At 35.6% G+C, this 25,142-nt stretch overlaps 2 protein-coding genes across 10 annotated transcripts in view; both read right to left on the bottom strand.

Moving 5' to 3' along the window:
* Nucleotides 1-20,391, bottom strand: part of LOC117204947 (tropomodulin) — a 115,760-nt gene extending 95,369 nt beyond the window's left edge. For 2 of the 8 annotated variants that reach the window (XR_004487160.1, XM_033442879.1), the window contains exon 1: nt 19,779-20,391. Coding sequence is in view for 6 of the 8 variants with exons in the window: in XM_033442879.1 (XP_033298770.1) it covers nt 19,779-19,955 (177 nt within the window). In the remaining 2 variants the exon portion in view is untranslated. The remainder of the gene's footprint in view (nt 1-19,778) is intronic. The other 6 variants (XR_004487161.1, XM_033442880.1, XM_033442881.1 and 3 more) reach the window with 5 other exon arrangements.
* Nucleotides 20,392-21,014: 623 nt separating this feature from the next.
* Nucleotides 21,015-23,261, bottom strand: LOC117204949 (methylthioribose-1-phosphate isomerase). Of its 2 annotated transcripts, none has more exons than XM_033442891.1 (5): nt 22,916-23,261; nt 22,302-22,537; nt 22,020-22,228; nt 21,736-21,944; nt 21,015-21,657 (listed from the first exon to the last, which is right to left on the bottom strand). In XM_033442891.1, exons 1-5 carry the CDS (start codon nt 23,045-23,047, stop codon nt 21,376-21,378), a joined length of 1,068 nt encoding a protein of 355 aa, XP_033298782.1. In that variant the 5' UTR covers nt 23,048-23,261; the 3' UTR covers nt 21,015-21,375. The 2 variants fall into 2 exon arrangements, with proteins under 2 accessions (XP_033298782.1, XP_033298784.1); XM_033442893.1 differs by having other exon boundaries at nt 22,074-22,228.
* Nucleotides 23,262-25,142: the final 1,881 nt, after the last annotated feature.

The raw sequence follows: 25,142 nt of genomic DNA, 5'->3' as shown, positions 1-25,142 counted from the left end.
TCTAAACACGTTTGATTAATTCTCGAAGCAAATTCGTTGTCTTTAGCTTTTCTATGAAATTTTCTCTGTTCACCGTCTCGATATGCATAGCTGCTTGACGTTCTCTCTGAAATTCCCTTGTTAGGTTCCCTTGTGAACTTTCTGCGACAACTTTTGCACTCATTATGCATTGTTTATTCCTACGTAGCTACAGAGAAACGAGTCACACGAACCTCTAAATTCTCCTCTAAATTTGATTCTAGAATTCTCATCATCAGTACGTCATTCTCACACTTCTGAGAACTCCCATACTTTTACGACCTTATGGTTATTGCTGTCTTATTCGAATTTGTCAACTTCGATGGGAAGTCCTTCCGCGATAGTAATTACTTGCCACAGATCTCTCCACTTCGGCTTATTTATCGATTTAATATAAATACGATAATATAGATAAATCTATTTTTCATACAAATATAATGCAACGAAAGGTGAAATTTCTAGCGATCGCACCTACAACATTTCTAAGAAAAATTACGAATTGATCATTTTAATCAGTCTGATAATTCTAATGCTAGTCTCCACTTTTCGATTTAGCTACAGAATTCTCCATAAAATTCCACTAATATCCTACAAATTTACCCGCGTGTAAACCTACTTTCTCAAACTCCTCTTTCGTACGAAACAGGCGTTATTCGAAACCTCATCCTCTCTTCAATAATTCCACCAGTGACCACCTTCCAACCCCTAAGCCAGCCAATACGCGACACATTCCACCGTACTTAATCCGATCGATTTCGCTCGAGATGAGCCCAAACAAAACTCGTACAACACGAGAGCGATCAATTCGCAGGGCAACTGGTATTCGGTAGATTCATGGGCCGAAGGAAGGCGGGATCGAGAAAAGGATAAGCGGCAAGCAGCGAGGACGGACAACGAAGCGAATCTATTTCGAGAATCGGCCACGGATCGGCCTCGGTGCGTCGAGCATGACCGAGCACCCAACCACGAAGAGAGAAAGAGCAAAAGGGGCGCAAGACAGAGAGAGTGTTCGCTAATTGAGACGCCAGAGGCATCGACCAGAAACCAAAACGGAAGCAGCATAGCCTCTCTACCCTCGTCACTATCTGTCTGTCTCTTTCTTTCTTGCACGCCGACAGAAACTGCCCCTGGATCCCAACTTGCAACGATACCACGCGATCTTAGTTTTCGATCAACGAAGCGAGCCCAGAAATTTGTCCAACGTCGACGCGTTGCTTATTTCTGTCGGCTTCGTTAAGATTTTTCCCTCAAAGTTCGTTGTGTGCCGGTATCTAAGCGTCAGAGCTCGGTTTGAGAATTTTTGAGGCAAGTTTGAAGCCATTCGAGGCAAGTTTGAAGCCGTTTGGGTAAGTTTGAAGCCGCTTGAGGCGAGTTTAAAGCCGTTTGAGGCGAGTTTGAAGCCGTTTGGGTAAGTTTGAAGCCATTTGAGGCGAGTTTGAGGCAAGTTTGAGGCCGTTTGAGGCAAGTTTGGAGGCGTTTGAAGTAGAAGATTTACTTTCTGTTGTGTTGTAGCAGACGATCGAAATTTAATTTCGTTACATCTTCTATTAAATTTGGCTCCTAATACACATATCATAATTATAATGAATAGACTGGGGTTTTCTATGCATTTAGGGAAAGTTTAAAGATACAACAATCACTATCATCAATCAAACTGTCATCTCACCGCACAAATTATACTATTTACATTACGGACACCTGTCTATAGATAGATTCTCTCTCTTTTATCTTGTTTAACATTCAACGAATGATAACTATCCTCACTTTGTATTTAATTGAACTTAAAGCCAGATATGTTTGTTTTATGATTTATAATTCCTTTTGAAGATTTAAAATGTCTTTCTATAACGATGGGCTGGATCTACTCCTAAATAAACCTGTCAATTTCAAAAACAGTTGACTTCCGAGTATTTGGTCTGCGTATGTTACGGACAATGCATCAAATATTTAAAGAAGAATGCACTCTGCTCTTAAGTGAAAAACATTTTGTTTAATTAAATACCATAACTTTGTCCTTTACTTCTAACTTTCTCTCGTATCTTACCCTCCATTCAACAGCTTGAAGTCTAAATCATGATGGAAATATCATCTAATTTCACACTAATATTTCCCGGCCTACCATTCCATTCAACAATATTGCGCTTCTACGTTTGATCTCGCTTCTTCCTCGGATATGCATGGTACATCTTTTGACGTGTTGGCGTTACTCGGCTTGCCAACTGGTGCATTTCATTCAAGATTGCATGACCTCTGAATAAAGGCCATCCTATTTACTTGATGTTACTCCATTTCCAACCTATTATTCACAACGATTGCCGTTTACCTCAATAATCGCGGACAACTGCCGTGGAGACGCTAAATAGCAGAGATTCGAGTCACTTTTGGCACACGAGCTACAAACGAGAAATTTTATTCAAATCTGTTATACGATATCTATTGTATCGAGGAAATGTCATTAATTTAGCTTTTTAGTAGACTTGTAAATGGTTAGATTTATGCTCATATTGTTCATATTATTATATGTGAATAATAAAATACGTAAGTACAATAAAAAAATTAGTAAAAGAAAATCTATTTGGAGGTATTCAAATGTTTTATTTATATACGTTTACTTATGATGATTATTGTAGAGATATGTGATGTATATAGTGTTCACGAATATATTTGAACACTTGCAATAATTTATTTTGATATCTCACATTACATTTCGCCTTAAGAAATAGAAACATTTTCAGATTTATTCAGATTATTTAAGTAAAAATTTTTCGTTGCTAGCAAATAATATATTCTAGAGACTAGAAACTAAATAAACTTCTAGAATTAATTAAACATTGGATGACAAGTTTCTGACAAATTTTAATGAAAGACTAAAATAAATCGTTGATTTATCTAATAGTTCCTCATTATGTGTATTTAATCGTTTCCTAATTTAAAAGATAATTCATCGTGCTGTCACTATGCATTAAACAATAGAGGTACGTTTCAGACACGTCGTTTGCTGTAGATCGAGTATGTTGAGACGTTTCGGTCTAATTAATGAGCAAGCAAAAGGACAAAGACGGAGCCAGAAAATTGCAGATTCGCGGCCAACGTTAATATTTGAATTCGCCGTATAAACTAACATTTTATCTACGTTGTAAACGGATTCAATTCCGAAAGGAATATTCCCAGTCAATATTTTGAACGAACTCTATATTTATATCTTCGCTAGAATTACAGTTTAGCAACTAGTGTTTGAATGAGAAAGGAAACACGAAAGTTGGTCAATGTAAATCTTTTGATTCGTTGTCTGTTATTCTGGCTAATGTACAATAGTAACTTTTAAAAATCCGAATAAATATAATTAAATAAATGTCATGTAATGTAAAACTAGAACATTTAAATCCAGAGATATTAGTAAGTATTACACATAATATAATATGAAAATTATTATCTTATAGATCTCATAGTTGTAAACAATCTATATTTAGTAAAATTCATACAAAATTATTACTAGAGTTCTTACTATGCGTATATTTAGATATTTAAATGTTTACGAAGGAAGGAAGAATAAGAAAGGTGCACTTAAAAAGTTGCAACACGATCTGAGTATACAACTATAAAAGAATGTATTACATTTTTGGACTAAAGACGCACATTAGATACATCTTACTACAGGAAAACGATATTATATCATATTTGAAAAAGAAATGATTAAGAAAGAGATAGAAATATCAATATGAACACGTTAAACGTTGAAGAAAGTAAAGTCTGACTATGACTGTCCATTTCTACTAGCGCGTAATCTACTTCCTCACATCTCTCTCCATTAAATTCGCGAAAGAACAATACACTTTAACACGCTTCGTGTAATATTTACTTCAACGCCATTAATTTATTTATAAATATAATATACAAAGAGATCAAGCGTTATACAAAATATCATTCTTTCCCAAAATGATTTACTTGCATCTTTCGAAAGAAATTTCCTTCATTCTCCTAATACCTACCTAATCAATGTGACGATCATTGACCGTTTTACATAAAAATATAATCACTCATCCTATGAAACATATTCCTAAGAGCATTTTCAAATCTTTTCAGACATCAAGAACTCCGTTATTCACGGGGAACGTACAAAGAAAATTTCCTCAACGCAGCGTCCTGAGTATATACGGCCACTAAAAGCAATTCTTACTCATACTCTCACGCGAAACTGCATCACTAACCTACCATTTTCATCGCTATAATCAATAACGCGACTTACTATGTGTTCCCAACAAATCTGGCGAACTGCGTCCGAGTAAAACGAATATTTCATCGCATGTTCGCATAAACGTCAGTACTCTGTGCTGTCCGAAGGTATATACGAGTACGATATAACATTGTTTCGAAGGGGGTCGCTAAAAGAATCGAGCAAAAATATTTACGTGTACCGCATTTCGTATCGACGCAGCCATCGACGTTGTAATTCACATTGGGAATGACGTTGCCAAGGAAGCGGCCACGATACGATGGCTGGCTAGCATCTGCAACGAGAATTTCAATTTCGACTGCAACAGGTCTAAATAGCGGCGAGCGCCTACCGTGTCGTACTGTGAATATAAATAAGTCAGCCCGCAAGCAATGACGTGGAATTGCTGCTGAAACAGACGCAGCTATCGACGTCACGATGATCGCGCCATCGACAGCCTCTGTAAACGACCACTCGAAATATCCGACCGAATCGTCGCTGGCCCACGCTATCCTGGCATCGATAACGACCGTCGTTCGAGGAAATTTTAGAATTTTATTGAGGTATTGAAATTTCGCGGCTTGGGGTACAGTCGGATGACCTGTTAATTATTTTAGTTCGTGCGTTATAGATTTGGAGAGATGAAGATTTAGGCGATTGGAAGAATGGATTGTTCAATATGTAAACAGTTTGCACTTTATATTCGTCGCTCCAGTTTTTCACCGCTTCACTGTCTCCGCTAGTTTTCAAACTGAAAAAACTGAGATTAAAGCTTATGGGGTTTAACATTATCGCGTGGGATTTAACACTTAAAAGAACTGAATATTTACTGATTTCTATATGGCATTCTCGTCATATTATCGTGAATTTGTATTTCTTACGATCGATTTTATGGTCAATGAGACGTATGTAGTTAATTATATACAGGGTGGTTGGTAACTGGTGGTACAAGCGGAAAGGGGGTGATTCTACGTGAAAAAAGAAGTCGAAAATATAGAATAAAAATTTTTTTTTTAATTTTTTTTAAAAATCTACAGTGAGATCCGTTATAACGAGACGTGATAAAGTGCACGCGTACCGAGCGAAAATTCAAAGTCGATTTTCACGAAAACAAAGCCTCAAACGAAAAATTTTTATTCTATATTTTCGACTTCTTTTTTCGCGTAGAATCACCTCCTTTCCGCTTGTACCACCAGTTACCAACCACCCTGTATATTTATTAGTGGATTTAAAACAGTTGACAACTAGGAGAATTATCTAAAGAATTGTAACTTCGATAAATAATGAAGAATCATTTCAGAGCATTTTTAATATTTGATTAAGACTTGATGGTACCTAGTCCTAGATGAAAACTTCAATTTCACTGACGAAGAGTAGTAAATTTTCACTGACGTTCTAAGTGACGAAGCAAATGAAAATTACGAGCTAGTCGAGAGTCATTCCTAAAAGCATATGCCTGACTAAACGCGGAGTGAACATCCTGAAATTATTCGTGATAGCATCACCAACGCTGTCACGACCTTGTGTAGCTTCTACCTACGATGATGTCATCGTGCGCGATTAATGTTTCCGCCAAAATCGTCGACCCAGACTTCGTCGGCCTCGCGAGCGGCCATCGATCTCGTAATTGCTACGATTTACAAGAATACTAAGCTCTCAGGATATCGATAAATTATAAACTGAAAGCTCGGACGATCGTTGTCGACGTTCATCAACAAGGGATTAATATGCGCTTGACGTTTTTATCTTTTTCAATGATGAACAGAAATATAAGATTGAAGGGCGATTTAAATACATATAACAATATGTATCATGCGTAGTTTGCAGCTTTTGCCAACTGCTTTCGTACGATATCATATTCTCTCAATATTCTTGCTATAAGAAATAATTTTGGCCATCGCTTCAGAGTTTGTTTTGTAAACATTGATATAGTCCAATATTAAAAATACGAAAAAAATGATTATAGAAATTATTTCAAAATTATGAATTTTATCAAAATCAATCTTTCCTGTTGTGAAAAGCTCTTTTCTTCCTTTTCTATATCATAGCATTTAAAAATACATTTCCTGTACTTTGAAGTACTATACATATGGAACAATTTTCAAATTCTTATTCTCAAGTGATAATTACAAACTAAATTCAATCGAATTTGATATAAGAATTTGTCCTACTTGCATGCTTGTCGTTGTATATTATAAAAACGTTAACTCATAATTGTAAAAACCCTTACTCTTCTCTTATACATTTAAACCTACACAGATTCAAATCATCGACACACCATAAGTACACGAAAAGAAATCGTTCAACCGAGTCAACAGTTGTTCAGCAACAGTCTGATTGCTAATTGCCAAAAGACATTGCGAATGTTTAGAATTTTATCGAAGGTGTGGATTGCAAAGGCCACGATGTCGTCACCTTAGGCTCCTCGAAGCACAAGGTCGACCGAGGCGAGATTTTTGTCAAGACTCCTCGCTCGTGCCAAGAATGTCGCGAACCACGAGGTACGTACTCGAATGCATGCATCGTCCTTTGTACGTACGTTTACGTCTTTACGTATGCACACGAGGAATGCTCATACTCGAAGAACACGAAATGATCGAGCAGTCGTTGCGAACTTCGTGCTCGTCGAAATTGTAGCAATCTGAATTCTTTCGATCAAAATCGATTTAAAGATTTGTTGCTAGATTTTTTCGTGTGATCTTTCTGTCAGAAAGAAATGTTTATCGTTTCATCGTCCTTAAGTCAAAGTGTTAGATTTACTAAATTTCAGTGGGCTTTGTGTTTAGAAAACAATGCAGAAATTTAAATAGTATTCTTTTGTATATTTAGAACCTTTCGTTCAATTGTAAAAGTAAAATTGTTTAATGGTAAACGATGTAGATATCAAAAATAGAAAAAATTACGGTTTTAGTGCATAAAAATGTGAATTTCAATATTTAGTAATTAATATTAACTGCAATGTACAACTAGTAATTAATATTAACTTCCTAATGTACAACTGTAAAGTAGCTAGCAATTTCGCAGGGGACATAATTAAAATAACGCTTAATAGTAAAAAAATTAACGTTTTCCGATACATGTTATGCAAATTTTTATACGCAACTTTTTACGGCGAAACATCGTAAAAGAGTTCCTGTTAATTAATCAATACCTCCGGACAATGACAACCAATAGAATGGTATGTAAAACAATAACAGGATGAGAAAGAGAGCGTAAGTAGATATGGTTTGTTTCTGGTCAGACACGTGCGAAATTCAATCTACCTTTCTATCCTATTGATTACTTTAATTCATAAACTATTTGTACTATTTATCCTCAATTTTAGGAATTTCTTTAGAAGAAAATTTGTTTAAAAAGTTTATTTCCAAATAGATTTTTTCTATTGCTTTTTTATATTGCCAATCAACAAAGTCTTGATCTTTAAGATTTCTTTCTTTTTTTCAGAATGCTTTTTAATTTCTTGCATGTTTGCTATTTCCTTTAAAAGCTATAGTTATTGATATACAAAAACCTTAAGCAGCAAAATTGTTTGTCTTTTTATAGGAGGTTTAAAGCTTCTTTTTCCATAAGAAGAAATCTCATCTCACGATCTGTAACTTGAACCTTCAAGGCTTTCAGCTTCTTGCAGTTAATACTATTTAAGCTTCCGGGTGTAAGTCTCGTCTTTTTTTAAGGGGTTTCCAACATCTTACTTACACTAGCACCGTCAGCAGCTTGCAAAGATGCAAGCACAGAACTTCCTGTTTCCCGCTCATTTAATTCAGTTTTTGTCGTATTACAGTCAACCGTCCATTAATTATAACTGCTAATTATTTAGCTTTTATTTCAATCGATAAACTAATTCATTTTCACTAACAATTAAATAGTTATTATTATCTCCATCCTTTTTGTGATAACTTATAATATTCTTCATGAAATGAAATAATAATAAATGGAACGTATATAATTGTAGGAACATATTGTCACATTTATGAAAATAATTTTGTTAAACATACGCACGAGTATGTGGTTTGCAATTTAATTAATTAGCCCTTAATTCGCTTTAATCTCAATTTGCCTTTATTACCCAATCTACTGTAATGTATTATTTAATTCGTTATTAATCCATTTTAATTCACATTTACCACTCTTCCTGCAATAAAATCAACTTCCAAATTAACTTGTGTATAATAAATTAATCCCACTTTGATATGAATATTCATTTATTTTCAATGAAGGAAAAAAACATCATCTGACAAATATTCACTTTCAAATTAAATACTAGCAACAAGACTAACAGAGAAACGCATCTTGTCATTAGTATTACATATCGAATCACTGTAAAGTTACATCGTTATGACAACCTACTAAACGTTTCAGAGTAACTGCCTACCACCATAAATCTCGCAGCTCACTGTCACCCAAGCCACAAGTTAAGACCGTTGAATAATTAGTCACGCGTAGATTAGATTCATTTCCATAAATCCTATAGCCAACCAAAGAGACTAAATTATCCAACAATTTTCATCGAGCAAATTTTACTCTTTTCCCTGATTTTCTTATCTTCTCCTTTTATTATTTTATTTTTCCTTCGCTTGTACCCACCGTATTGATTCGATTCGTTTTATTTAATTACGAGTCGCAGAGAAAACAAATCTGAAAAATAAAAGGAAAATGTGAAGAGGGAAGGGAAAAAGGAGAAAGTTTGTAATCGCGTTAAACGATGAAAGGAATGTGCAACGAAAGTTTCGATGTAATTAAGCGAAGAATGAGAAGCAAACGATAAGAAATAGGACGGAAACGTCCACGCGTAAACTGGATGGCTCTTTCGCAGTTTGCGAAATTCATCGTGCAAATTACTCGTCGTGATTCTGACGTTCAATTAATCATAGTAATTTTCAGTTACTTGTCTGGCAACCGTTGAACCGTTGATTCTCTGGCGCGACGATGACCAATTTCTCTCTCTCCCTTCCTTTCGTTTCTACTCAAAATTACATGATTCCATTAGAATTTTTCCTGATAGTTGAATTCAACTCTACAATTCTATTTCGTACAGTTTCATTCTTGCCTCTATACGTATATGTACACCGGTCAACCTTGTTATTGTTGGGAAGTGAAATTGGTATCGGTTAATCAATATATCGAACAATTAAAAGTATTTTGTGTTCTGTATTTTGAAAATTATTTCATTGCGCTGGATTCTGAAATAACGATTATAAAATATTAATCGACTAGTTATCGTGCATTTTTCATTTCCTAAATAGCGATATAATTCATTAGTCGCAACATTAAGAAACCTAAGCAATCAAAGATATCAGGGAATTCTTTTCTTTTACTTCGGATTTTTGAATTATCGGAGTTATAATTCGGAGTTTTAATTATTCATTGCTAGAAGAATTGTATACCTTAATCAGTACTAAACAAAGTTGACATATTTATTTTTAGTTTTAAATAACAATTAAAGTACATCAGCAAATAGGTCCCAGAATGTTTGTAATACTTGTTTATCGTTTAGAGTACTGAAAACTATTTTTGTTTCATTAACGTCTATTTTAAAGAGTGAATCTGGGATATCAAAACATCATCAACATTTCCAGTATGATCTTGCAAACATTTTTAGTCATCATTCGTACGTTAAACTTTTTGTTTAAGCAATAGCTCTGTTCGATCGTTCGCACTAGATCGCGTCAACGAGAGTCGTAAATTCTCGTTACGATTAGATAATCAACGCCACGAATTGCTCGATCCCCTATTTCGTTTAGGATAATAGAGGTGGTTGACTGATTATTAGGTTAAGTAAAAAGTTCTGAGCGTTTTTCGCTAGATGTCTTTAGTGAGCCATATCTCACGATGTGCACATCGCATCGAGTCATAGTATACACCGATTTCAAGGTGATATTACGCATCAAAAAGGTTCTTTGTCAGTTTTGTGTTCGGTGAAGCCAGTTGTGTGTTACAGCGTTCGAAAATGGAGATAAAAAAAGAGAAAATTCGATACATTCTTCAGTACCACTACGACCAAGGTGAAAAGGCGGAGCAGGCGGCCAAAAAAATTTGTGCTGTTTATGGACCCAGTACAGTATCGAATGCAACAGCAAAGCGGTGGTTCCAACGATTCCGTTCTGGTAATATGGACGTCGAAGATGAGGCACGCTCTGGTAGGCCAATCGTCGAAAATGTGGATAAAATCATGGAAATCGTCGAGTCGGACCGGCATGTGAGCACTTATTCCATTGCCCAGGAACTGAAGATTAGCCAGAAAACCGTTTGGAACCATTTGCATAAGGCTGGTCTCAAGAAGAAGCTCGACGTATGGGTGCCACATGAATTGACGCAAAAGAACCTTTTGGACCGAATTGATGCCTGCGATTCTTTGTTGAGACGTAACGAAATCGACCCATTTTTGAAGCGGATGGTGACTGGCGATGAAAAATGGGTCACATACGAGAACAACAGCCGAAAAAGATCGTGGTCCAATCGCGGTGGGCCGGCCCAAACGATCGCCAAGCGTGGATTAACGGCCAAGAAGGTTTTATTGTGTGTTTGGTGGGATTGGAAGGGAATCATCCATTATGAGCTGCTCCCATCGGGGCAAACACTTAATTCGGACCTCTATTGTCAACAACTGACCAGACTGAAGCAGGCGATCGACCAGAAGCGGCCAGAATTGGCCAATAGGAAAGGTGTTGTGTTCCATCAAGACAACGCCAGGCCGCACACATCTTTAACGACGCGTCAGAAGCTCCGAGAGCTTGGCTGGGAGGTTCTATCGCATCCGCCGTACAGTCCAGACCTGGCACCAAGCGATTATCACCTTTTTAAGTTTTTGCAAAATTTTCTTGATGGTACAAAACTGGCCTCAAGAGAGGCTTGTGAAAATGAGCTGGTCAAGTTTTTTACCAATAGGGACGAGGACTTCTTCAACCGCGGAATTATGAAATTGCCTTCAAAATGGACAAAAGTAATCGAACAAAACGGCGCATATTTAATCTAAATCGAATAATCTTGACTATGTTAATTTCATCGTCGAAATAAAGCGAAAAAGCGCTCAGAACTTTTTACTTCACCTAATATAACACTGAAGTAATAGATTATAATATATACTTTATTCCAACAACTTTGTAGATATAAATAATTACGCGTCGTACGTACAGGCGTATTCTCAGAGACGTGTAAATAGTAAGTTACAACTGATGACTGATCAATGAACGAAAACCAGTCAAGGCATTAACTGATCAACGGATAAAAATTAGTCAAGAGATGTTCACTGATCTAAGGATAACAAACCAGTGAAGTTTGGTGGCGATGCTGTCGCAGAGGAAAATTATTGCTGGGGGTTTGCTCACCATCGGTGGCTTGCAGGTGGATATGACCATTGAACATGGGAAAAATCCGACCTTCCGATTTTTATAACAATTAAGGGCCTTAACGGTAAAATAAAAATGCTTAGGTTTTATTAGAATTATTGCGGTCCGACTAATTATATTTGCACAGTTAGTGGCCGTCTTGATCGAGGGATGGATTCTGGTTTATGTAAAGAGTCACCGGATGTAACAAGCACAGTGTTAAATATTATTATAAAAGTATTGATGAAAACTTCATAGTATTAGAAACAATGAACATTCGTCAAGAAAAGAGAAAAAAATAGTCTGCACATCAGGGTTTCTCCGTAAGAAATTGTCTATTAACATCATTGAAACTTTCTGGTACTACGCTTCTTATAATATTGTCAATTAAAATATTTATAATACAACCGGTATGAAATATCAAATACATAGAAAGAAACTTAAAATAGATCTTTAAGAGTGTTTCGAAAATTCCATTCCTTAAAAACCTGCAAAATTGATCCGAGAATAATTCAAAACAACTGTGCTCCTCTTACAATTGAAAATAAATGAAAATACTAAATACTAGTGTTACTACTATTATTATTTTCTAACAGGAAACTTAGAAAATTTTTCGAAGTATTTCTTAAAAATTCCTTTTGCTCGAAATCCGTAAAATTAGTCAATCTGAAATCTTCCTCTTGCTCTTAAAAATATAAAATTAAATCATTAGAAGACAAATTACTTTCGAAACTACTCCCTTTTAGTCTCGTCCAGACGAAAAAGGAAAAAGTCTACTTTGCCGCTGTGCAAAACTACAAATACGTTACGGACATCTAACGACAACGAATAGAGTATTCCTATTTGCCAGCTACAAAATCCGGATATTTGCGCGTTGTAAAGCATACGGCCGCGGATATACTCCGCAGTTTCGTGTGATTACGCTTCAACGCTTCTAGCGTTGCCAGTAATCTAAATTTCCGTGTTCTCGTTCGCCCGTTCATCTCACTTTCCATCGTGAAAATTCGCGAAAATTTCGGATACGCGCGAACAAGTATATTGTAAATGTGTTGTTGCCATTGTGCACGAAATATGCGAAACGTTGATTCGAAAGACGAATGAAATGTAGGACAAAAGATTAGGAAAAATGAATATGATCCGCGAAGACCACACAGCTTAGCATCACCTCGTAAATGCAACGTGTTTTACCTTTAGACCAAATTAATAACCAACCTGACATCGTATTTACATCTAAACGTGGATATAACGCGCATCAACTAAATTGCTGGGTATTTTGTCCCGGGTAGCACGTGCTTGAATAAATTTCCTCGGGCAATCTGCTCCTCGCCGACCATAGGATTTGCCGCTATCAAGGAAATCACTTTGCAGGCTGGATCTCTCTAAAACTATGGATGCTTGAAATAGAAAATACAGAGACATTGAAACTAACGTTTATTTTATGATTCGAATCTCTTGGGTTAAGTATACTAACGTAGGCTGCCTTAAGTAAGTAATTAGGATACTTGTTACAGGAGAATAGTTTCGAAAATTATTTGGTTTCTTATAATTGTCTTTCGCATTCCTGAAAATAAGAGAAAGAATTATTCGTGTAGAATCGCAGGTTCATCGATCTTGTAATTTTCAGGGAAAAGCAATTTCCAATTAACTGCAAACATTAACTATGGAATTAAAAATATATATGAATAACTCTACTGGAATACATTGCGATAGATTCAATATCTTTTCTATAAAAATATGAATATAGCTAAAATTTTATTGGATCCGAATATATTAAAAACTACGTTCAACTGAAACCTGTTTCATCGCATCGACTAATCCAAAATTTAATCAACCTCCAAATATTTACGGCACGCTTTATAACCAACACTCATTGTTTAATTTCACCTCCACGTTCCTATCAATGAAACGAAAAACAGATCGTGAGCTATTAAATAATCTCTGAAAATTCGTCGAAAGCTTTCGTTTGCCGAGCCGGCAGAACGGCGACAAATCAAAGCAACATCATTTCTTTTTTTTCGATTCCAAATCTTTTGGTCTACCGCGAGATAGCATAAAATTCGTATAAAAAATAAAAATTAAACTTAAAACGCAATTCTGTTGAATGAAATATATTTTTTAACAGATGTTGAGGATCCACGAAACGAAAGCTGATCGAAGCCTCGCCCAGACCTTGGTTCTATTTTAAAAGCAAGTCAGTGCGAACGTTCGATCTTTCGAATCCGTTCCCGGTCGCAAGAAGCGCATTAACGACGATTTATCGACTTATTCAATCGGCGGATCGACCTGCCACTTTTAAGTCGATTATCGACCGATACGAACGAGGAAAGAAAACGATCTTCCTCTTCGTTCCTGGTTGCTCCTTCGTGAAAGCAATCGCCGATTTCGACGATGCTCCTGTTTATTCGACTTAAGCAGTGTCATCTGTGCAACAAAAGAACGATTATCAGTTCTTATTCGCTCCCAGACGACGATTCAAGTAACAAATTGCAACACTCCTTCAGCTAGGTCTCACGTTTGTCCTCTGTAATTGTTTCCGCGCCTCAATCAACGTTTGAATCATTCGTTTGTAGAAATTAATGATCCGATGTTTGAGACATTTTATTTCTCTGTATGATACAAGGAACGTGTAAGACTCACTAAAAAACATAGTTTCTGTTCGTTATGATAGTGTTCTTGGAATAATTTATTTCAACTATTAAGAGACCTGAAAATATGTAAAATTGTAAAAAAACTGAGAACGATATTCTGAAGATAGCATAAAACACTTATCTCCAGCGATTTCAATTTCAATCACTCGATGAAACTATACCATTTCCTTTACGCTATAGAATTAAAAATCTATATTATAATCACAATCTATTATAATAAGAATTGTAAAACCCTATAACGAAAATATGTCCATCTTCCACAAAGTAGGAAAAGGAGCATCATCGTTTAAAATTATAAAATCACTTTAAAATGCTAACTTACAAGCGTCTGAAATTTAGAGCAATTGTACTATTCCCTTGATATTCCAAAAACTCTAATAGAACATTCGCAAGAGGAAAACAGTCCTCATTTACCGTTAGATTTCCAAGTATTATCAAACCCATGCGTCCATCTACTATTACGCAAACAACTGCAAATATCTCCTTGGTCCAAATTTAAACCGAACGCTAAACCGCCTCAAATTTTTCAGAAACAACACTATCATATGAAAACAAAGCTACCGCCAACACGCCATACGTCATCCGCTACGCAAACCGGAAACGGGTTACCCCTGTCGCGATCAGTATTGGAGCACAGCTAATGTTAATTCGTTCTCTGATTTCAGTGTTCTGTTTCGTTAGTTCTCTGATTTCAACGTTCACAGAAAGCGGATGGATCCCCCTTGCAACGATGAAATTTATGCGGGTGATAATTCAACGTCTACCCTCGCGACACGACAATGATAATAACGATGAGCATGATTTAGTTGAATTATCTGCGGCTTCGAAGCATCAGGCCTGAGCGTACACACGTGTGTTTCAGGGATTAATGCTTCAAGACGGCCAAAACTATGTCTATCTTCGACACGTCTATATGGAACGTCCGGCGGAGAGAGACAGCCGGCTGAAATTATCCTCTTGCCAAGCCCAACCGATTCCGACGCGAGTTATTATTGAAATCTTCCGCGCGATGCCGCACGTACCCGCGACGACTGACTTTAATTAAATAAATATTTATCGACGCGAGCAAAGGTTCGTAAAATCAGCATCAAGCAATGGGAAATCGAACGTTACTTTCGTTTGAATCGCTTTGGCAACCTTTCTACCGTACAGGCGTTTTCTATTGTCGTCGAAACGTTATCCCCTTATTTTCACCAGTATTTCCATGAAATGGTTGTTTTCACGATGAATTTTTTTTTTTTGTTTGAATGCATCCCAACTTTATATAGAAAATAATTTGAAAGCGTGGAAAGATTCAGCGTGCAGAGAGAATTTTTGTATTGTGAATATTTGCTTTCACGGTAGAGAGCAATTTGTATATATTTTTATTCGGGAAGAGAATCTTTAAAAAAAGGATGGGATTTAGTTACTTTTTAAAAAAGGCGATTTATGTAAAGGCGATAGTGTATGAAATTAGAAATTAGAAATTTTGTTAGAAATTTGAATTAATTATCTTTTATAAATTAGAATTTTAAAAGTACAGATTGACTGTAACAATTACTACATATACTTCAACGAAATAAAACAAAAGAACATGTTCTAATTTCCGATTTTTGTTCCCACCTGTACACAAAATTTTCAGTCCTTTATGCTTCAAGAGGGCAAAATTATATTACTGTAGAGTTCAAATAACATAAATACACTGAAAGACTCCACTCTGAGCTGCACTACTAATATCAAAATGCAAAACGTAGAACTTCCTTACAGGTGATCTATCAACAAAAATAGATTACACGTACAATAGATTTTTAATATCTTCTCTTATTTATCTTAACCTTATGAAACATCTTTCCTACATTCTATCAAATTTACAGCATACAAATTCCACTAGACAAAATCATAAGACACAAATCAGAAAATAACAAACACATATGAAGTCAACAGGCAATCCATTTCACTATAGCAAATTCTCCGCGAAACGAGACAACACCTGAGAGAATTGACGTGAAGCAAAAGGTGATTATCGTTAATCGGAAGTCCCAATCGTGAGGGATGTTCACCGGATATTCATCGGTCGGGATTTACATCGCATCCCCCATCTTCGTTTCACCGTTCGAAACGAGTCCGTTGCCAGATCTAAAACCGTCGCGTCGTACCGACAATGACGTAGAATCTGAGTAAATCGCGCCCGTTGTCCGCTCATTTTGCATTAAACGCCGCCCGACTAATCTTTCTTATTCCACGTCGCGGCGTGTCGCCTCGTCGCGTCCATTTAATTTCGTGCCCGAATTACCCTTTTGTCTTTTAAAAGCTCGACAGTCTCAATGAATACCGGACAACTTCGTGGAACTGGTTCTGTTCCCTTTCCCTTTCTCGTTAGAGCTGCAAAAGAACGAAGCAACCAACTTTGATGAATCGTTTGAAACTCTTTGTCTCTGGATCTTGGATCGTCCGTTTCTATTTTTGAAAGATTTTGCTTGGATTTTTCGAGACAACGTTTGTTATTGAAGAAAAATGTTTCTTGTTGAGTTTGCTGTAAATTTTGCCAACCGTCTGTAAACGTAAAGGGAAACCAAGGTTTCTTCCTCTATTGTTAATGTTCTGCGGCCTGTTTAGAATATGAGGAAACGAAGAATGTAGGTTTATGGCTGTGTGTTACAATTGATTTTTGGGTGAAGATTTAAATATCGGTAAAAATTTTGGATAAAGTACTCGAAAAGATTAATGAAATAATATACGGATGAAATTGAGCATTTTCCTTCCTCTGTTAAAAGCAAATTTGATCTGGAGAAAATATTTTGGAAGGATACCTGAGTATTTCATAGAAATTCTTCTAATTCTTGTGTTATCAAAAATAAATGTTTTTAAAGAATCTTAAGTGCTAAAAGACTTTAAATCTTTAATTAATAGAAAATAAAATAATTGAAATTTAATTATAAAATCTTGAAATTTTATTATAAATTCATGATAAGAAATCTATCCAAATTCAAATTGCTATTGTACTAACTGCACTAATGTGCGATATTATCGCGCAAATGTGTTTAGATATGATTTCAACTAGGAATTAGAGATGGGCCGCGTGTGTGTTTACGATTGTTTTAGAACTTATGTTTAGATTTTCTTCGCTGATTTTATGCATTAGGCTCGAGTAAACTAAGTTGGGTTTTAATCGTAGCATCACGTGCAGTGAAATCTCGATTCGTTTCAAATATTATTAAACAACGACCGAAATTTATAGAATTCTTAACAGCCTAACTGTCGCACTAAATTATCGAATATCGAAATCTTTTAACTACCAACATTAACACGCAATAAAAACAATAGAATTGTCAGAAATAATTATCTTTATACAGATTTCTGCAAATGGTATTTTTAGGGCCTATAATTTTACACACAGATAATGTTTGATGGTAATTAAATAGAATAATTAAATATTATAATTTCGCATTTAATTATATAACAATTTAAGGCCCGTGTACTTTAAAAAATATCTCTCCTCGAAAACTATATGTTATCATACTAAATATTGTGAAAAAATTCCAATACCTCGAAGCTACGAAATATTTGCAAGTATCGAGTTCGTGTGTCGAAATTCAAATATTTGCGTGATTGGAATATTGAAGAAAAATCGGAAAGGTATATCTACGATATTAAAAAATTTTAGTTTGTTTTGCGCAAATGTTGAACAAAGTATACGATTAAGTTTATTCCGATTTTATCGATCACTCTTACTGGTAATATAGCAATATGCTATTTTCAAGAATTACCAATTTAGGACGGCAACTTCATTTTATTGTTCCTATTATTTGTTTATAAAAGATATAAAATAAACTCACAGAAGATACCGGACTTCAGAGAATAAATTGACAAACAACATTGAAAATTATCTTTTAAAATTAGAAAACCATTAAACTCAGACCTGACCTATGCATTTCATAACTATTCAATTTATCGCATCTTTGATCCGCCTACGTTCGACAATATCTTCTATCTTTATTTATTACGCGAGCCATAAAGCACTTCGTTAATTGCACATGACTCGATCAATCCTAATTCCCAAATAAAATCCACGAATAATCGACATCAATTTAAGTGTCATTAATTATATCACACAAGATTTTCAAGAAGAAACGTCAAAAATTTGTATCGTATCAGATACTAGTATACCAACATTATTATAGCATAAAAACAAATATTATTATTAAACGGCCGATATTTATGCAAATTCATATGTTTATAAATATAATTAAAGAATGATACAGGATTGTTTAACTACTAAATATTATAACGAAAAATATATCATAATTATCGTTAATTAAAATGCCCTAACATTCCGAAATTGGGGAAAACGGAAGTTTTATCATTTTCTTTGTGCTATCTTTGTTTTTCTTTATTCAGTTTTTAAACTGAGATATTTTAATATCTAATCATTATCTCGTAACAGTTTACAACCTATGTGATATAACTATTTAATAGGTAAATAACACAATGAACTTCAAATATTTCAATACATCCTGAAGAATGAAAAAGATAATAGATATCTTAACTACCCAAGGCAATATACTTTGGATGTTTTATATATTTCTGTATATTACATTTCACACCTGCATATTCGTCATAAAAGCATAAAAATTCACAGTCTAGTTATAACACAAAAATCACGTGAATTTTTCGGAGAAAATATTCGCGGGAAATACAAATCAGTGTAGCGTCGTGTGCGGTCTACTCATTGTTGGTGGTGCCGCGGGCATCAACGAAACCGAATAAAGTTACGCGCCAAATAAAGTTGGTAAATCCTACGAAAATCCGCGGTTCGAAATAAGTCCATTTATCCTTGACGAATATCAGAATGAACCGAGATTCTCGAGCGAGCGTAGTCGAACACAAGTCTCTGCGTTTATTCTTGGCATGCACGAATGGAACTCTAAAAAAAAAACCGCCTTAAATCTCCACGCACTTCATTCGATGTGTTCCTGTGATTATCCTATTGATTTTGTATTAATTATGCAGAGAACTATAATCGTCCTGTTGGATATATCAAATAAACTGATTCTTCACTTCATTTTATAATTCCTCCAAATTCTATCGCTATATTTGTAAGTTGATGAGGTTATGGCATTTACAAATTGATATTGATGGAGTATATTAATGAACCAAATATAACATGTATCATTTTTTAAACATTACATAAATATTAAATAAATAGCATCAACTTAAATAAACAAAGTTATTTACTATATTTATCTAACGCTAGTTACTTAATTATGTGATTCTTATTATAATAAACCCATGAAGTAGAAATATTAAAACTCTAAATATCATAGATATTTTAAAGAAACGTGTCATTATATACAAGAAATATATGTATAGTATACATATGTCTTTCTAATGTTGTAAAGGTATCTCATGTGGAAATACTTTTTAATAAAGCTATCCATTGACATCGCTTTTCTCGCATCCAACGGTAGAATCGAAAATTTAAGGCGGTGGAGGGAGCACGTCGCAACCGTTTGTAATAAACGCCCACGTAGGGGCGCCAGCAACGAATCTCAGTTACTGTAATCGCACGTGTCACTTATACATGTTGTCACTTACTTCTTGGATCTTGTAGCTCGTCCGAACGGTCTTGCGTTTGGTGGTGGTGACCTCGTACGTCTCCTCCACAGTGGGCGCTTCATCGTCTTCGTTGTTGCCATTATTGTTGTCGTTGTTTACAACATCCTTATCGTTCGCCGACGGGGCGTCAGGACCGAGGACGTCCGTCACATCCATCCCCGCGTTCTCCGTATCGGCTTCCAGGTTGAACGATCGTGTCAACGAATGAACCGAAGAGATTCAAGAGAAATTCGATACTTTTTATTATACTATCGATACTTCCTCTTTATTCTCGATCGATACACAGGCAGGAGCCGCCAAGAAAAATTAAATTACGCGACGGTTGGAATTACCAGAACGATGACGGAATTCGCGAACGAACACGCTCGCAACAAGTGAAAACTGGCCCGTGCAACAGCCGCGCGAACAACTTCAACGAGCAACCGACGAAACTATTCCGGGATCGGCGAAGTTCTGCACGAAGCAAAGAGACTGTCCGTACTAAAGCATCACGGCTCGAGAAACCCGCGGCGAACGCGTTCCCGCGCGCCTTTCAACGGCGAAAATAGATTCTCAAGTTTTCCAAAGGAACTACACACGTCGTAGCTGTGTACCCAGTGTCGAATTCGTCGTTCACTTCGAACGATAAATATTCGCCGCAAATCACGTTCAATAGGAATCACTGTTCGAGCGAATCCGCGTTTTCATTCAAAATCGCGACTCTCGACTAGTCACGTTGAACTGGGTCTGCAAGAAATCGCGCCAAGAAGCCGCACAACTCACGAGACTTATCGATTATGGAAGAAATCGATTCTTACACCATGGGCTTCACTCGTTTCTATAACGTATATTCTTATTGTTGGTTATTTCACTCATTTATTTTTGTTGTTTCTCGTACATTTGTGAGGAATTATTATATTGCGTGAAAGATGAATTTGTAAGGAGAATTAGTAAAATGGAACAAAAAAATGTAATTTTGAATTCGACGCGGTTCGAGACGAGAATTTCTGAAGGTTTGTTTTACTTAAAGATAAATTTGTAGTATATATTTATTTATCGTATTCCGCAAAACTATTTCGTAATCTACACTTATGTAAAATTCGTTTTATGATAAAATTAAGTTGTTTACGCGTTGGAAAATCGTAAGTTGCCGATCCTACGCACTGTATTGTCGAAGTTTAGGTATTCGCGCCATCTGGTGGTACTCGGGTGGAGCAAAATTGTAAGAACACATGATTAAAAAATGTTTTCGATTATCTTATATTTTATGCCAATGATCCATTTGATCAATATTTGATTCTTTTTTCAATATCAATACAACTATTTGTTTGAGATATTCATCACTATAAATATATATATAAAAATCACAGCGGAGTAATAAGGCATTTAATACGAATATGTATATCCATGGTACATTTTGCTGCATCCATCAGGCTTAACGTGTTCAAATAAGCGTAATCTGCCAACAATTTTATTATAACTCGAAGTATTTAAATAAACAATGCCTGGCAACAATTTGTTGTAACATCGAAATTACCGATTAATTCGTTCTTATAAATGCATCCAGAAGATTCTTTGCTCGTAATCAATCGATATTTTATGAGTTTTCATAGTTCTTCAATTGTATCAGATCTTCGGGTCTGTATACCCCAACTTCCGTAATGATACCTTTAATCAGACTAGCTGGGGTTACATCAAAGGCTGGATTCCAACATTGTATTCCGGGTGCCGCGATTCGTTGATCGTTTATGTGTGTCATTTCTCTTTCTGGCCTTTCTTCGATGACTATATGATCACCATTAGGAATAGTAAAGTCTATGGAAGTCCGAGGAGCTGCTACATAGAAGGGAACATTGTGGTACTTAGCAACTATGGCAATCTGTAAAAAAACAAAAGTAAATAAGTATATTATAACAATTTTGAAGATTCCAATGGACATAATTGAAGCACGTATTACCTGGTAAGTTCCAATTTTGTTAGCTGTATCGCCATTTGCAGCAACCCTGTCTGCACCAACAACAACTGCAGAGATATTTCTTGATTTCATCAGTGCTGCCACCATATCGTCGCAAATTAAAGTAGCAGGAACATCTTCATAAACTAATTCGTACGCAGTCAGTCGCGCCCCTTGGTTATATGGCCTTGTTTCGGAGCAATATGCGTGTTCTGTAACAGTAATACACACTATATAACTTTATCGAATCCTGTCTACAGCTGGAGACTAGAACATGCAAACGTTACCAAGACTATTTCTCTTATGAAGGGATCTAATAACACCTAAAGCTGTGCCATAACCTGCTGTTGCAAGACTGCCAGTGTTACAGTGCGTCAAGATTCTAACGAAGTTGTCCCCAGACACGTTCTTCAGAATTTCCTGAGCTCCATAGTCCCCAATGGCCTTGTTATCTGCGATATCCTTCTCCAACATGGCTTCTATGGCTGCGATAAACCTACAAGCAGCATCATTAATAGTAACAACATTGCAATCAAATTAATCTGTTTGATTTAGACCAATTCTTATACCTTTCTTTCATTTCAATTACATTAACAGTCTCATCTTTACTAAGCTTATTAGCCAACTGAATTAATTCATCTGCTGCTATTTTCATATTAACAGCAGTTGGTCGAGCAGAGACCAAGTAATTCAATTTGCCTTCTATATCCCGTCGTAGACTTTTCTTGTCCATATATTCTTCATTTCTAATCTCAGTTGCTAAACTTAAACAGCCCACGATAGCTATCGCTGGTGCGCCTCGAACCTATGAATATTACAGAAAGTGGACTACAATTAAATGCAAAAACATCTTCAATTCTGTTAACTGAAACAATGGCAAATTGTTCCATATACAACGAACGATTTAAGTCAACTAATTCTTCCAATTAAAATTCCGTTCGCGCGAATCGCCTTAAATTGTCACAGTTTACTACAATTTAACTACTCTGAGTTCTTATTGCTTGTCAATAAATACAACTGTATACGATATCTCTCACTATTATACCCGTACACAACCTACGTTTGACACAAGCAAAATCAACCATGAAAGACAGTAATTTCGATATTTTATAAAATCAAACTCTCAACTATTAAAAAAGAAGAAACGATCGGAAGTTTTAGACTGTTTGCATGATAAACGTACCTGCATGTTATTGATGACTTTCCAGCCATCCTCCACGCCTTTGACAGGGATGTATCGGGAGATTGCCGGCAACAATATCTGATCCAGTATCTCCAGCTTGCCGTTTTCCCATTTAATCGCTTGCAACGTCATTTTAATCCGTCAAATACGAAACACAAGTCCTGTAACACTGGCTGGGTAATATACGTGCAGATTCGAGACGCGGCTAGTAGAACCGCGGCTTCGTAGTTTCTGAATGAAATGAGTTCCCGTTCATTTGAAGCTCACGTGCACTTCGGACGACCGTGACTCGAAGTCTACCGTACCGTCGAATCGTGTAACTATCACGTGTATGTACGTAGCCGTATCTATGTATGAATTAGCCTCGTTCAGCGCCATCTGTCCACCATCCGGACAACTTTCTTAGACGGAAATCCCGTTACGCGAACCATTCAAATTATTCCGCATTTACAACACTTTCACGAAGATTTACAGCCCCATAAAGCAATCTGCCAGGAATCTTTAGAATATGTAATAATAAAAAGAACAAACGAAATTCTACAGTAAGAGAGCGACGTACCTAACGCTTAATTATACCTACCTGTACCTAGCTTAACTGTACCTAAAACTTAATTTCATTAAGTAACTGGCGCTCATAAGGAGTGAAATTGTACAGTACGTCTCAAACACTTTATAAATTATTGTTATATTCAGTTTGTCAATATTGTCATGCTTATCATTGATTGTTGATACTTACTCAGAGATTAGAACTCGATAAGAGTTCAACTATGTTTATTTGTTTAAAACAAAAACATTTTATGATTTTTATCATATCTCGAATAATTTCCAGTTTTCAATAAATTAAAGATTTTACGTTAAAATCCCTGTTTATCATACCACAGCTTAAGTACATATAAATAATCCTTCTTTACGAGTGTTCTACGTACATTGCAAGATAAGTGCAGCGTATTTTGCCAACGATGTCGTTGAAAACTGCAACCGAATAATATTATACAAAAAAGATGCGATCACCGCATTTTTCTATGTTTGTTATTGTTGAATTGAGTACATATAATGTGTATACATTTATGTACATATAGAAGCGTGAACGAAAATTATGAATTGATATTTTTTATTTTATTGATATTTCCTCCAAGTATTAATACAATTAATATTTCCGTCATAAAAATTTATAATTCATTGGCTTCGTCGCACCGTGGTGCATATTTCGGTAGAGTTATTTCAACGGAATTCTAAAAAAACGTTTCTATATATATTCTATCCATCATATTTCAATTTTAACAAACCGTGAGTATTTTATCCGACGCAATTTTACTCATCCCAAAGTGAACAAATTCGAATTGTCGATAGAATTTTAAAACTATTTAAGGTTGGTACGTTCTTAATTCTAAAGAGTAAATTGATTGAATTAAATTCTTAATTAAATTACCTTAAATAAATTCTTCATTATTTGATCCCTTTTTCTTATTACTTTACTTGAATAGCGGATCGAAATAGTTTCATTTTAGCTTCATCAAAATTTACTTAATGAGAATTTTATCTGCAGTAATTGTCGTTAGTCACGAGTGGCGCAACAAAGAATTAATCATTGTTTTTCACTAATTATGAATTTTTCTCAATATACCTTCAAATATGCCTAAGTTTATCGTCTTTTATTTAGCTAGCGATTATTAACTATTTTCAATGATTTTTGCATTACGAGAGAGATAAGAACACAATGTTCTTGCAATATCACCGATAACAATATAATTATACATTAACATTAACCGAAGCAAAGTTTATTGCTGTACAAGAATTATGTTAAATAGCGAAGTTTCCAGTTTCTTAAGAAAAATTTCCTAATTATAATAGCCTGTAATAAACATTTTTCGATCGTAAAGTAAAGTTTAAATATAATACAGACATAACGTTTTATTCTACGGAATAGAATACCTGAGAACAATTTTATGACGTGTCTTTGAAAGCAAAAGGCTACTTTCAGACCCTCAGAATATTAGTCAGAGTATTACCGTATTATCGGCATTTGTTATTGCTTACTATAATATGACCTGGAATTTTAGGACCCCTAGAATGGTGTCATAAATCCATTATTTCCATTCGTACCTAACGGTTCATTCGTTTACTCAGTTGACTCAGTTTAATTGTTCGATGACCTGGGAAACCTTCGAAAGTCTTCTCTTATGTTTACATCAATGTAACCCTATAACCTTTAATCTCCAAATCCCTT

This window comes from Bombus bifarius, unplaced genomic scaffold, assembly GCF_011952205.1.
Source record: "Bombus bifarius isolate JDL3187 unplaced genomic scaffold, Bbif_JDL3187 scf7180000007984, whole genome shotgun sequence".
In the NCBI taxonomy this organism is placed as follows: Eukaryota; Metazoa; Arthropoda; class Insecta; order Hymenoptera; family Apidae; genus Bombus; species Bombus bifarius.
This window is presented reverse-complemented; position numbering and strand designations above follow the sequence as displayed.